The sequence below is a fragment of the Plecotus auritus genome (assembly GCF_963455305.1).
Source record: "Plecotus auritus genome assembly, chromosome: 11".
NCBI lineage: Eukaryota > Metazoa > Chordata > Mammalia > Chiroptera > Vespertilionidae > Plecotus > Plecotus auritus.
In genome coordinates, this window is record NC_137777.1 from 54,178,452 (window position 1) to 54,193,873 (window position 15,422).

The window sequence follows — 15,422 nt, forward strand, 5'->3', positions numbered from 1 at the left end:
CCACTCAAGGCTACAAAGTTTCAATTATAGAAGATAAATAAATCCCAGATACCAGGGCCTCCGCTTGGGTCGCCGGGGGGCATGGCCAGCCTGCAAACCACCACAGGCCCCTTGCCCAGGCCACCCCATGCCCCAAGGGAACCCCCACCCTGATCCGGGACACCCTTCAGGGCAAACCAGCCGGCCCCCACCCATGCACTATTCCTATCTAATAAAAGAGTAATATGCAGATTGACCATCACTCCAACACACAAGATGGCTACCCCCATGTGGTCAAAGATCCTGCCCCCATGTGGACACAAGATGGCCACCACAAGATGGCCAGAAGGAGAGGGCAGTTGGGAGGGACCAGGCCTGCAAGGGAGGGCAGTTGGGGGTGATCAAGCCTGCAGGGCTTGCAGTTAGGGGTTATCAGACCGGCAGAGGAGGGAATTTGGGGGTGACCGTGCCTGCAGGGAAGGGCAGTTGGGGGGGACTAGGCCTGCAGGGGAGGGCAGTTAGGGGCAAACAGCCTGGCAGGGGAGCAGTTAGGCATCAATCAGGCTGGCAGGGGAGTGGTTAGGGGGTGATCAGGCTGGCAGGCAGAAGCAGTTGGGGGCAATCAGGCAGAGGCAGGCAAGCAGTTGGGAGCCAGCAGTCCTGGATTGTGAAAGGGATGTCCGACTGCCCGTTTAGGCCCAATCCTGGTAGGGTCGGGCCTAAACGGGCAGTCGGACATCCCTCGAAGGGTCCTAGATTGGAGAGAGTGCAGGCTGGGCTGAGGGACACCACCCCCCCCACCCCCGTGCACGAATTTCGTGCACTGGCCACTAGTACATATATAAAAGGCTAAGCAACTGTCCAGTAGCTATGACACACACTGACCACCAGGGGGCAGATGCTCAATGCAGGAGCTGCTGAGCTGCGGTGACTTGGCAGCAGTGGGTTCTCGGGTGATGCACCCTGGAACCAGAGAGGAGGGAGTCCAATTCCTGGGTATATCACCTTAGAACCACCCTTTCACAATCCGGGACCCCTTGGGGGATGTTGGAGAGCCAGTTTTGGCCCAATCCCCACAGGCCAGGCCAAGGGACCCCACCTGCCGGAAGGACTCCGTTCACTCCACAGACACCCTTTGAGCCGTACCCTCCCAGGTGCTGCCTGCCGGGAAGGGACCACGGGAGGCTGGCTCCAAGGCATGTCTGGCCCATCTCGCCCAGTCCCACCCCACTGGCAACCTTCTAATTAATTTCCTTTCAATGTGCTCATCCATCCCTAACACAGTGTATTGAATCCACTCCACAGAACTAGAAGTCTTCCCTTTTTCTTATAAAATAATGTCCCTCACTTCTTTCCAATTGTTCTTCAAGCTTGCCTCCTTTGGATTTTCCTTTTTATCATCCTTTGGAAATTTTAACTGTATTAAATCTACTTGGTTATGTCATTTTCCAAACCTTCGTACTCAACTTTGCAATTTCTTATGTTTTATACATTTTTTAAAAATTGAGTTGGTCAATTGCATGCAGATACTCTTTTGTCATGTATTTAAGCATCTTCTTGTTGAATCTTAGTGACTTTATCAGAGTTATCATTCCTGAAGCAAAGAATATGCTCGCTTCTTAATATTTCTCTCTCTCTCTCCCCTCCCCTCTCCTTTCCTTCTCTCTTCATTTTTAGTTAGCATTCCTAATTCCCCCTACCCTGTTCAACATTTTCTCTTTTCAGACTACTTTTCAGCTTCTAATCTGTCATGCATTTTTCTCACTTATTATGTCTGTTGCCCACAGTCTGTTCCCCCAGTAGAAGATGGTTTCCACAGAGGTGTGTCTAACCCAGGGGTGGGCAAACTTTTTGACTCGAGGGCCACAATGGGTTCTTAAACTGGACCGGAGGGCCGGAACAAAAGCATGGATGGAGTGTTTGTGTGAACTAATATAAATTCAAAGTAAACATCATTACATAAAAGGGTACGGTCTTTTTTTTTATTTATTTCAATAGTTTTATTCATTTCAAACATTTTAACAAGAAGAATGTAAACACTAATTATTATAATTTGAAACTTCAAAAAATGGAGGAATCATAGCACAATAACATACCCTATATCGAAGATGGCAAAGGCAAAATAAAATTGCCTAACAAAGGAAAGGTACAAAAGCCTTTCAAATTAAACTTAAATATAATAAAATAATTTAAAACTAAAACAAATAGAAAAGAACAAAATGTGTAAACAGTAAATGAAACATTTTCTTTAGTGCAACTTCCAAATTATGCCCGGGACGTCGATGTAGATGGCAATGTAGACTGGTTGAAAGGGTTTTGGTCTTTAAAACATCAACTTCAGTGGGAACAGTGTTGTTGGTCTCCTTTTTAGCTAATGCTCTGATACTGTGCTCTCCAGGGGCGTGTCTCCCTACATCACCACGATAACGTGTCTACGCATTCCCAGGGTGATGTCGGGGGACCGTCCGCGGGCATTCCAAGGAGCCTCTGGAAGATGGAGAGGTTGTTCCTTCTACTGAATGGGGGATATAAATCCGCCCACTCAGAAGAAGGAGCTGCGGCTGTGTTTCCCCACGTTGCCATGTTAACACTGCTGCTGGTGAAGGAGCGGAGGGGAGAGCAAGAGAACCCTCCGCTCTTTCGGCTCCTCAGGCGGGATAGAACAGCCGAAAGGGCCGGATCCGGCCTGCGGGCCATAGTTTGCCCACGGCTGGTAACCTGTTCGGTACATGACCTATCTCCACCAGTGCCCGGCCTAAGTCAGTGTTCAGTAAATCCTTGTTGAATGAGTGAAGGACATATTACATTTGCATAGACAAATGGCAAGAAGAACTTAAAACTTCATGGTTTACTTTCCTCAAATGGCTTCATAGTTTCTTAATCCATGCTATTTTATCTTATGCTTCTAGATATCAACATGGCCGGGGAACCCAAACCCTACAGACCCAAACCCGGGAACAAGAGGCCCCTCTCTGCACTTTACAGGTGAGTGGGTGAGCACTAGGCTGCACTGTGTGGGTGGAGATGCCCGCCAACTTGAAAGGCAATGCGGGTAACCTCTGAGGGCAAACAGGAGCAGCCAGCACCTACGTCAATGGCGCGGCACTGGCCGGGCTGCACGGCGGACCTCCTGGTCTGGCGGAACCTCCTCAGACAGCTCTTACCCCTGGTGACGCCTCTCCTGGCCCACTGGCAGGTGGGGGGACGGTCAGCCTTCGCTGATGGCCGCATGCCTGCACTGTAGGTGGCTCACACGTGGCGCTTGATTTAATTTAATTTTCATAGCAATGCTGCTCTCGTCTTACAGACCTGGACCCTGACATGCAGTTTCTGAGCGAGTCCCTGGTCACCCCCACCCCGCCCCGCCGGGGAAGGAGGGCGCCGGCGCTCACACTCCCACTTTCCGCTGCGGGGCCGCAACCCCATCCACCTGCCTCGCGGCCTCTTGGTGACAATGCGCATGCTCCGCCCCTCTCTCCCGATAGCAATGGCGTGTTCCTCTCCTCCGGGGGCAGCTCCGCGCCCTCCCCCCCTACGTTCTTGGGTCCGAGTCCATTACAGCTGGTGCCCTCCGCAGGCGGCGCTTGCCGTGCCCACACCTGTCATCTCGGTGCCAGCGGACGGAGGCCATGTGTTTAGCATCCTCCTTGCTCTGTGTGTACTTTTCTTAGGTTCAGGAAAATTCGGTCGATTTGGGGAAACAAAAGTAAACTCTTGGAAGTTTTGGTTTTTAAAGAACAGCCTCTTTGGAAAAAAGCCACGTCCCTGCGGCTGAGCCGCGTGCCCTGATCACGTGCCCTCGCATTGCTCTCTGGCTCCCGGGGCTGACTCTGCTCTGGCCGCTGACTTCCCTGCTGCCGCAGCAGCTGTGCCAGCGACTGAGGTCTCCTGCCATCCCAGTCACCCCGGGCCTCTGCCGACTCCGTCTTCACTCCATCAGTGTCCCCATCCCAGGAGCCCGCGCGCTGAGCGAGGCCCCTCCCGCCCGCTGCCACGTGGCTAACGGAGAGCTGAGTGGGCTGTCACCGTGGATTGCGGCGGATGCAGCAGAGGCTACCAGAAGGCAGCTTGGGGCTGCGGCCTTGCCTCTGTCCTCTGAAAGCCCGCGCTCCTTTTGCAGCCACGCACAGCCCCACGCACAGCCTCACGCACAGCCCCACGCCCAGCCCCACGCCCAGCCCCACGCACAGCCCCACGCACAGCCTCACGCACAGCCCCACGCACAGCCCCACGCACAGCCTCACGCACAGCCTCACGCACAGCCTCACGCCCAGCCCCACGCCCAGCCCCACGCACAGCCCCACGCACAGCCTCACGCACAGCCCCACGCACAGCCCCACGCACAGCCTCGCTTCCAGGGCGGTCCAACGCGAAACAGCCAGAGCTGGGACTGCAGGGCCCTGCCTGCGCCGGCTGCCCCGGCTCTCCGGGGAGCGGCCAGCAGAGAGCTGAGAAGATGTATTGGGAGTGTATCTTGATTGATCTTATTGTGTGCGGATTTATTGGATTTTAACTGAGATTTTTAATATAAGAATGGAAAGCTGAACGACTTAACACAAATGTTGCTGCTTGGTCCAGGGCGGTGTGGATGTGAAAGGCAGGAGCCATCACCTGCGAAGGCCTGCTTTGCGCAGCTGAGAAATGCAACCCATTTCCGGTGGGCTTTGTGCAGGGCGCTCGGCCCGCCGCTGACAGGGAGGTGGGAAAGCCAGCGTCTGGGTCACTAGAAAGCAGTCAGAGGCGGCTTGCTCATCAGTTACGCTGTCCGTGCAGGGACGTCCACTTTCCCGCCTTTGGTTCTCGGAGCGGTTCCATTTTCTTAGCGAATAGACGCTTATGAGAAGAAACACATGCACTTGTAGCTGTCATCCCTCTATTACTCAGTTACTGAAATTGTGAATTCAAAAGAATTAGAAGCAGAAGCCATTTCCGTCTGACACTGCGCACAGACCACACTAATGGGGACGTGCATTTTTATGCGATTTCCATGTTTACACAAATGAAGGCTGGGATGCGCCGACACTGCCAACTGGTCACCAAGGGAACAGAGCGCCGCTAGAAAGCCCCTGTGCGCGCTGCGCCCTCCCAGGAGCTGGAGGTCTCCGTCCTCCCTTCTTCCGTAGGGCCAGCTGTTTGCATGCTCCTCCTTCACCGCCCAGCTCCGGGCTGCTGCTGTGCACCTGGCTTCCTAGGTGGGAAAGTAAGCTTATGAGACAACCGAGGAGTTGCCTGGAGTCAGGTCACAAGATCAGAGCCTGAATTCTGGTGTGCAGCCTTGAGGACTGTGATCTTGCTGGGAGCTCACAGCCATCTCCCACCTGCTACCATCGAAACTGCACAGCTTATGACAAGCAGATTCCTGCCACCCAAAGTTATAGTCCATTCTATTTCTCTCCCTGTGCACATGAGAACATGCATTACCACCTATTCACGTTGCTTCAAGTTCTTCTTCACATATGGTTGTGTAATTTTCTTAAAGCTGATTTTCTCTTAATTTTCACTGATTGATTTTAGTGAGAGAGAGGGAGAAAGAGAGACAGAGAGAAAGAGAGTGAGAGAGAGAAAAACATCCACTTGTTGTTCCACTTATTTATGCATGCATTGGTTGCTTCTTCTATGTGCCCTGACCAGGGATCAAACCCACAGCCTTGGCGTATCAACACGACCCTCTGATCAATGAGCTCCCCGGCCAGGGCGATGGTCTCCCTGACAGGGTGACACTGAACAATCGAGGTGGAAGCGTCCGGTGGTGTCGGGAATGTGAACGTGGAAGCAGCTCGCACAGGGGTGCTTTCTGCTTGCCTGTTCTTTGCACCTTTGGGTCTGTTTCCTTACCTGTCACATGAAAGGACTGGAATGATTTCATTTGTTCATTCATTCATTTGTACCAAACATTCACTGTGCACTTATTCTAGTGTGGGCACTGACAGCTGACCTTCTTGGCAAGTGACAGAAAAATGCAAGGCTGCAGGGCATGGAGAGGACAATGAAGTAAAAGTAAGGATTTCACGGTTACAGGGAACCTCGGGTCTGCCTTTGTGCCCTGAACTGCTGTCTCTGTATCTGTTTGCTCAGCGGGGGATGGAAAGGGTCTGCCCTCAGACTCTCCTCTCCACTTATGTCCATTTCCTCTCCATCGTCATCACCACAAAGCAGCACCTGCATGGAATATCCACTTAGGCATCACTTGCCTTGCTCCTTCTCGTGACTGAGTTTTGACTTAGCCAGACAGGCTACACTGATCATTCATCATATGCTAAACTAACATGGCCTACAGAGAAGACACAAACATTGTAAAACATAATGTAGCTGCAAAACACTTCCTGTCTTGTACATGAGTTAGGTGTACATGTAAATAAGGAACACGGATGAACATAAATGCATACAGATATGTAAGACAGGAAGTGAGAGCAGTACTGCCGACGGGGAAGGGCTGCAAAGTCTGGGTGCTGCTGCTGCACAAGTAGATGGTCACTCGGCAGACAAAGGGCGGCACACCAGCCACAGACTCCGCCCTGGCACAGAGGTCATAAGAGCATGGCATGCTGGGAGCAGAATCAGCCACTGGCAAAGACCACAGAACTGGACTGTCTGGTGGCCAGGCTCTCCCGACCCTATAGGCCTGCTCATCAGATGAAGGCGGTCCGGCTTCTGTTCTGCAGGCTCACGGGGAACAGTGGCTCAGGCACAGGGTTGGAGGAAGGGAGCAAAAGTAATGATTTCCGTCTTGGACATGAATTCATAAAGACAGACAATTCACGAAAATAGCACTTGTAATAAAAAGGTCTCTCATTCAAGGCTATTGGTATAGGAAAGGTAATTAGTCATTTGTGAACATTCCATAAATATTGGACCTCATATAATGGTGAATAGCAAATGCTCTCTGAGGAAATGTTGTAACGTTTGATAACTTGCTGCTTCCAACATTCTGTGTCCATCACTGTGGCGTCCACAATAATGATTCTCCCGCAGGAAGTGACTTTCCCCACAAACACAGTTCCAACGATACTAACTCATTGCTCAAGGGGGAGAAGGGTGTGATGGTTTCCCCTCTGCTTGGAGAGGAAACAGAACTTTCCTCTGATGTGAGCAGAGCTGATTGCTGACTGACAGTGTATCTGAGCTGATAGCTGACTGACAGTGAATCAGAGCTGATAGCTGACTGACAGTGTAGCAGAACTGATAGCTGACTGCCAGTGTATCAGAGCTGATTGCTGACTGGCAGTGTATCAGAGCTGATTGCTGACTGGCAGTGTATCAGAGCTGATTGCTGACTGGCAGTGTATCAGAGCTGATTGCTGACTGGCAGTGTATAAGAGCTGATTGCTGACTGACAGTGTAATCTGAGATGATTGCTGACTAACTGTGTATCAGAGCTGATTGCTGACAGTGTATCAGAGCTGATAGCTGACTGACAGTGTATCTGAGCTGATTGCTGACTAACTGTGTATCAGAGCTGATTGCTGACAGTGTATCAGAGCTGATAGCTGACTGACAGTGTATCTGAGCTGATTGCTGACTGACAGGGTAGCAGAGCTGATTGCTGACAGTATATCAGAGCTGATTGCTGACAGTGTATCAGAGCTGATAGCTGACTGACAGTGTATCAGAGCTGATTGCTGACTGACAGTGTATCTGAGCTGATTGCTGACTGACAGTGTATCAGAGCTGATTGCTGACTAACTGTGTATCAGAGCTGATTGCTGACAGTGTATCAGAGCTGATAGCTGACTGACAGTGTATCTGAGCTGATTGCTGACAGTATATCAGAGCTGATTGCTGACAGTGTATCAGAGCTGATTGCTGACTGACAGTGTAACAGAGCTGATTGTTGGCAGTATATCAGAGCTGATTGCTGACAGTATATCAGAGCTGATTGCTGACAGTGTATCTGAGCTGATTGCTGACTGACAGGGTAGCAGAGCTGATTGCTGACAGTATATCAGAGCTGATTGCTGACAGTGTATCAGAGCTGATTGCTGGCTGACAGTGTATTAGAGCTGATTGCTGACTGACAGTGTATTAGAGCTGATTGCTGACTGACAGTGTATCTGAGCTGATTGCTGACTAACTGTGTATCTGAGCTGATTGCTGACTGACAGGGTAGCAGAGCTGATTGCTGACAGTATATCAGAGCTGATTGCTGACAGTGTATCAGAGCTGATTGCTGACTGACAGTGTAACAGAGCTGATTGTTGGCAGTGTATCAGAGCTGATTCCCAAATGTGGTCTATGGTGTTCTACAATGCTTCTCATAGCAACCTGTCCACCCCACATAGGTGACCATAGGAATCAAGATTTTCACTGCGAGTAACTTCAAGACTCCTTACGATTATTGCAGGATAAGCTGTAGGATCATTTTTTTAACGTCCCTACCCTTGGTGTGTTAGCTATGAATGTGGGTTATGTCAGAGGAACTCCAGTGATCAAAAAACCTTCAGAACATGGTCCAAGCAAGGGAACTGTGTAAGATCCTGGTGATTTGACACTTGATCCTGAGGCCTATTGTCAGCCTTCCTGGCACTCTGTCACATCATGGGAAAGGAGACCCTCAGGGGGCACCAATGTCCCCTGGAACCTTGAATAGAAAGGAAAGTAATAGGAGTTAATTTCAACTAAAGCTAAATCGCAAACACCAATGTGGAGGGAAAGCTCCTGGACACCTGTGCTGCACCCCCTTGCTTTGGGCACTGAGAAAAGTTATCGAGGACTTGCTGTTCACGGCATGTACTTTCTGTCTCCTTTTACAATGTCAAGGATAATTAATACACATCCACTTGTGGGAGCCTCCTACGTCCAGTGTCAGTGACTCCCTCTGCCCGGTAAGGGCTTCATTTCACCTCCCCCGCCAGGTGGGCCCACGCAGGCAGCCACCTGGGAGTGGGCTCTGGTGTAAGTGGAGCGTGAGGTTTTAAAGGTTGTCCCTGTCCCTGCTCCGCATCCCATCCTTCTGGAATGGACACCAGCCCAGCGCTGGCACTCCTGCCAGAGTCCATTCGAAAGTAGGATATTAACCCCTTAGCAGATGTATCATTGGAAAATGTCTTCTTCCGTTCAGTAGGTTATTGTTTTTTCTTGTTGATGGTTTTCTTTGTTGTGCAAAAATGTTTTAGTTTGATGTAGTTTTCATTTGTTTATTTTTATTGCTTGCTTCTCTTACCCAAACAGATAAATCCAAAAAAAAGAAAAAAGACTAAGAGTGACATCAAAGTGTTTGCTGGAGGAGCCAGTGATGATTGGGTCTTGTCCACTGGAAATCTGATCTATAGTAAGGCACATCACACAGCCTAGGTGTCCACTAACTTTCCTGTAGACTGGAACCTTTAAAAAGGAAGAAAAATAATTTTATTTAAAAATACTTCTTAACATGCTGAGGCCAAGTTTCGATGTAAATAATTTATATTCTTTGATAAAATAGTTTACTATTTTTTTCTTTTAGCTCCACCTCTATGCAACTCTGTTCAAAATAGAGTTTTTAAAAAATGGACAAAAGGAGTGGGGAGAGTCCTAAAGAAGGTATTACAAAGCTCACTAATGTCATTTAAGTAGTAAGAAAAGAGACAGCAAGAGTCCACAAAATTGCTAATGGCTAAATTTAACTCCAACCTAAGTCCAGGTAAACCTTAATCTCTTAAATGTCCAAACATGTGATAGGCATATGACTTATGTTATTAGGTCCAATTTGAAGTTTGATTAAAACACTATATCACTAAAATAATTTGTTTAATAAGTAACAATATAGATAAAATAAGATTATTTTATTAAACACACATACAAATACTCTCATATATACAAATATATAGACAGGCACTCACTTATACACAAATACACATACATACACATACATACATCTATGCACACATATTAGTTTAAAAAAGTGTTTACAGGATATTCTTCTAGGAGTTTTATGGTTTTGAGTCTTACATTTAAGTCTTTAATCTATTTTGAGTTTATTCTTGTATAGGGTATAAGAAGGTGGTCTAGTTTCACTTGTTTTGCACATATCTGTCCTCTTTTCCCAACATTTATTTAAGAGACTGTCTTTACTTCATTGATTATTCTTGCCTCCTTTGTCATAAATTAGTTGAGCATATATGCACGGGTTTATTTTGGGCACTCTATTCTGTTTCATTGTATCTGTTTTTATGCCAGTATTATACTGTTTTTATTACTCTGGCCTCGTCATATAGTTTGATATCAGGTAGGGTAACATTTCTGATGCTGCTCTTCTTTCTCAAGATTAGCATATAAAATAAAATAAAAATATTAAGTAGGGTTTGTGTAGCAACCACAGCCTCTTTCTACTCCTGGTCCACTCTTTCCAACCAAATCATGGGCATGGAAAAGTGTGATTGCCAATATCTGCAAGGGAAAATACAAAAACAATGTCCACTTCTAACACTCAAAGCTGAAAACCCATGCATCTGGGTAATTCTCTTTAATTCACACTTTCCAAGAGAACAGGAACTCCTGTTGAAACAGAGAAGGCCCCACGCACTCCCTTTTTGGTGGTTATAATTGTGCAAATGCTGTATATGAGTTGTCTGGTGGAAAGAGTGTTAGACAGGCCTGGCTCCTGAAGGAGGAGTGGAGGTGTCCTGAAAGGTATGTATTTATGGACCCTGGGTCTGTTACAGATACTCTACAAATGTTAGGTATTCTCATTCCTATGATTATTCAAAGAAAAAGGTCTACAATAAACTACTTAAAGAAGTTATTTTAAATGAGCCTTGAGCTATTATAATGCTGCTAAAACTCATAGTCAACTAAACAAGTTAATATCTATAATAATAAGAGCATAATATGCTAATTAGACTGGACATCCTTCCGGATGACCTTCCAGACAAAGCCAGGGCTGCAGGGAAGCCCGGGTCCCAGGAACCAGAGGGAAGCCAGTGCTAGCAGCTAGGGGAAGGAAGGCCTACTCTTGCATGAATTTCGTGCATCGGGCCTCTAGTTTCCTATAACTGCCTAAAGAAAAAAATTTTAAAGATTATGATTACTTATAGTCTGTCATTCATATTTCACACTAAGCAAATGTAATTTGTAATTTAATTTACAATATTTGAAGAAATGCTGACACAGAACCCATTAAAATAGTCCTGCGGCAGGCATCCCTCGGCCAGGCTAAGGGACAGCTGATCTTCTGTTGTGTCTGTGCATAGTTATCCATGATCGCCTACTTGAAAGGGAAGAACATGGTGGTGGGAGGGAGACTGATCATGCATTCCTTAATGCCACGCACCCATCTCTAAGGCTTTTGGAAAGATTGCCGTTTTATTTATTTGATTGGAGGTAATTTCTGACCAAATCAAAAGAAGGGAAACCATGCACCAATTTTAAAAGAGGTAAATAATGAGAGCCCAGAATTAGGGGAAGTGGGGGTGGAGTGGGTGGACAGGAAGGATCAGGCACAATCTATAATAATAAAAGTGTAATATGCTAATTAGACCGGACAGCTGAATGGCCTTCCGATGTCATTCTGGACAACCTTCTGGATGAAGCCGTGGCAGCAGGGACCGAGGCAGAGGCAGTTAGGGGCAATCTGGCAGGCAGGCAAGCAGTTAGGGGCAATCAGGCAGGCAGGCGAGTGGTTAGGAGCGATCAGGCAGGCAGGCGAGCAGTTACAGGTGATCAGGAAGGCAGGCAGAGTGGTTAGGGGTGATCAGGCAGGTAGGCATGCAATTAGAGGCAATCAGGCAGGCAGGCAGAGTAGATAGGGGTGATCAAGTAGGTAGGTGAGTAGTTAGGGGTGATCAGGAAGGCAGGCGAGTGGTTAGGAGCAATCAGGCAAGCAGGCAGAGTGGTTAGGGGCAATGAGGCAGGCAGCAGAGTGGTTAGGGGTGATCAGGCAGGCAGGCAGGCAGGCAGGTGAGCAGTTAGGACAGCAGTCCCAGATTGCAAGAGGGATGTCTGACTGCTGGTTTAGGCCCGACCCTGCAGGATTGGGCCTAAACCAGCAGTTAGACATCCCCTTGAGGGGTCCTTGATTGTGAGAGGGTGCAAGCTAGGCTGAGGGATGCCCCCTGAGTGCATGAATTTTGTGCACCGGGCCTCTAGTGTTTGTAATAATAAGGAATTACAAGTAAGCGCCTCATGATAATGGATGTAACTGTCTATTAAAAGAGATACTCTAATCTGCCCCTAACTCTCTCTTCTGAGAGGTCCTTGTCACATATGAAATCATGGCACATACCACCCTCAGATGTAGTTGTAACACACAATCACGCTCTCACATATTCTTACACCAGTGGAGCTCTTCTTGCGGAGTCTTTCAACACAAGCCAAGGCCAAGTGCAGTGGAACAAACCACAGTTTTCCTTCCTGCTTCTCTCAAGACAACTTACCATCCTGTGGCCAACGATGAACCTCAAAAAAAGTGATGTTCTGCCGGGCCAGTGTGGCTCAGCTGGCTGGAGTGTGGTCCTGTGCACCAAAAGTTCGTGGGTTCAACCCCGGTCAGGCCTCATGCCTGGGTTTCGGGTTCAATCCCTGGTCAGAGTGCTTACAAGAGGCAACTGATCAATGTTTCTCTCATGCATCAATGTTTCTCTCTCTCTCTTAAGAAAAAACAACAACAACAAACAAACAAACAATCATTCCAAGATGGCTAGACCTACAGAGCAACAGGGTTCGAATGATACACAGAGCCACACCAGCAGTCAGAGAAAGCAGGAGCGGCTGACCGGGCTCACTGCCCAGCCCCGGCCCTGAGCGGCGAGCCTGTGCCTGATGTGTGTGGCCTTTCACTGAGCACCCGCTCTGGGTGGGGAGAAATGCCCGGGAATGGCATGGCTGATGGAGACATGCCCCCTTCCAGCCGCCAACTGACTGTCCTTCAGAGCTGATGTTTCTCTCTCTCTCTCCCTTCCTCTCTATGACCTTCTAGCTTTAAGGTCTTGGGAAAGCTGCCCAATCCTCTCTGCCTCAGTTTCCTGTAAAAAATGGAGATGATAATGGTCTCAGGGAGGTTATGAGGCTTTAATGTGCTAACATGCTGAGACTAGCAGCCCAGTTCCAAACAGTGGCTATTACACGAGGCATTAAATACACACCATAACTGGCACACGCTGGCAGGCGGGCTGCGTGCCTGGATGTCGCACCCTGCAGCACACTGTCCCTCTCCCCACTCCTGGGGAAGTCTGAGAAGTTCCTGTAGCGCCACCAGCCAGAGTTGGTATAGCATCCTGTGCCTCCTTTGCCAGCTGCGAGGTGGACATGGATGACCTGCAGCCTTCCACCCGCAGGCCTGAGCGGGTTTTAGAATTCCTGTCAACACACTGTTCCCAGCAGCCACCATCAATTAGTCAGAATTGACACAAAAATTAAAACGTTTGACCTCTCCCCTTCAGACATACAAGCTTTTAGGAAATGATTGCTCCGTGGTCTCACCCAGAGCTGCACATTGTCGTAAACTTCTCAATGTGGTTGACAGAACAGCATCAAAGGCTGTGGGTGGGGTAACCCTGGGGCATCTATGGTGACTCGGTGCCCTCGGAGGTCGCTGCACCCGGAGAAGGGCTAAGGTGCCATGAGAATGCCCTTGAAGTGCCTGCTCATGGCCAGTGGACAAGCATCAGTTTTCTTTCTTACAGTTGATATTCGACATTATTCTGTATCAGTGCCAGGTGCACCGCCTCGTGGTTAGACAACCATGTGCTCTTCAGAGTGGTCCCCCAATTTCTGGGGCCCACCTGGCCCCTGCATAGCTATGATGATATTATTGACTATTCCAAGCTGCCCTTCATACCCTGGGACAGCTCTGCAACTGCTCTCGTGGTCCCGACTGGTGCCCAGACTTCCTTGGGCGGCTGGGGCGAGTCCCGTGCTGGCCCGTGTTCTCCACGTGCCAAGCACCAGGGAAGCGTGTCCGCCCAGCGCCTTGCTCCCCACAGCAGAGCCCACAGAGGCCGGGGCTGCTTTGCTCTTGTTTTTGGTCTTCAGGTGAGGAGAGGAAAGTCAAGAGACAGATTCTGATTCTCGCTGGATGTCAAAGAATTCGTCTAGTTACCTATGAACAGGCTGTCCACGCTACACAAGGAAGACACTTGCCTGCTTTAATCTTTCAGCAATAAATGAATTTGTAAGAATTTGAAGAATACTGATAGAATTGTGTTAGACTTTAATATGCAAAGTGTTCATACAGCAAGACATCTAAGAATCACAAGTGCATATTTTTGATCGAAATTATCATCTTTTGCTCACATTTAGTCACTTACCTTGGAACATGAAAACGTCATGTGGATGTGTTTAGACTATAAGTGGTTAATGATGACATGGAGACTAGACTGTATACGTCAAAATATGGTTCCTATAATCCTCAATGTGTATAACACTGTGCCCGGTTTTCCCTGTGCAAGGAGCAATTGGTTGGCTAAGCTCTAATGTGCCAGGACCCGGACTCCATCGCAGGCAGTTGGTTCTGCTGGGAGAGAGGGCGCTTGGCGGGAAGGCTGCACAGGGAGGCCTGGGGCGATGGGCCACCTGGCAGCTGATGATCCACGCACTGTGGCAGGGAGAACTGAGAGGCTCGAGCAGCGTGAAGAGGACTCGGCAACAGAAACAAGGGAACCAGGAGAGGCTGTGCGCTGAGGCTGTGCGGAGCGAATGAGCAACATTCTCCGCCTTCCAGCTCGGTCTCCGGTCTCCGAGCGGTGCCAGTGCCAGTGGTGCCATTGAGTGAGGGGCAAAGAGGAGAAGAATGAGGGAGGGAGGGAGGGAGGGAGGGAGACAAGGAATTGAATCTGGGCCGTGTTGCATTAAAGGCACCTGTAGCTGAAGGTGCATGCTGGACAGACGTAGCCACGCGTCGGAAACGGGGTGATGCGGGAGAGGGACGTTTGGGAACTTCCGGAATGTGGACAACATTGGAAATCAGGTAAAACCTCTCAGGAGAATTAAGGAAGAATGAAGGGAGGACTCGCGGCAATCCCATCAGCAATGTGCAAACAAACCAAATAAAGTGGTGAGACAGGGCGTGCCACACCGGACGTGAGCCCATGACCTTCAGGGCCGGACTGCATAAATTCAAACCCGGCCTCCAGCACCTGCTAGCTGTGTGACCTTGGGAAGACAGGTAGCATCTCTGGGTATCCCTTTCCTTATCTGTAAAATGAGCTCCACCTGCCGAAACCGGTTTGGCTCAGTGGATAGAGCGTCGGCCTGCGGACTGAAGGATCCCGGGTTCGATTCCGGTCAAGGGCATGTACCTTGGTTGCGGGCACATCCCCAGTAGGGGGTGTGCAGGAGGCAGCTGATCGATGTTTCTCTCTCATCGATGTTTCTAGCTCTCTATCCCTCTCCCTTCCTCTCTGTAAAATATCAATAAAATATATTTAAAAAAATAATAATAATAAAAATAAAATGAGCTCCACCTCAGAGGGTGGGTATCATGTTGCTTAAATAAATCAACGTTTATAAAGCATTTTGAATAATGCTGTGCC

The 15,422-nt window shown here is 48.8% G+C and overlaps 1 protein-coding gene across 9 annotated transcripts in view; it reads left to right on the forward strand.

Annotated features, from left to right (window-relative positions):
- Nucleotides 1-15,422, forward strand: part of RALYL (RALY RNA binding protein like) — a 573,551-nt gene that overhangs the window by 454,291 nt on the left and 103,838 nt on the right. For all 9 annotated transcript variants that reach the window (XM_080647107.1, XM_080647102.1, XM_080647108.1 and 6 more), the window contains one exon: nucleotides 2,889-2,964. In XM_080647107.1, coding sequence (XP_080503233.1) covers nucleotides 2,889-2,964 — 76 coding nt within the window. The remainder of the gene's footprint in view (nucleotides 1-2,888; nucleotides 2,965-15,422) is intronic.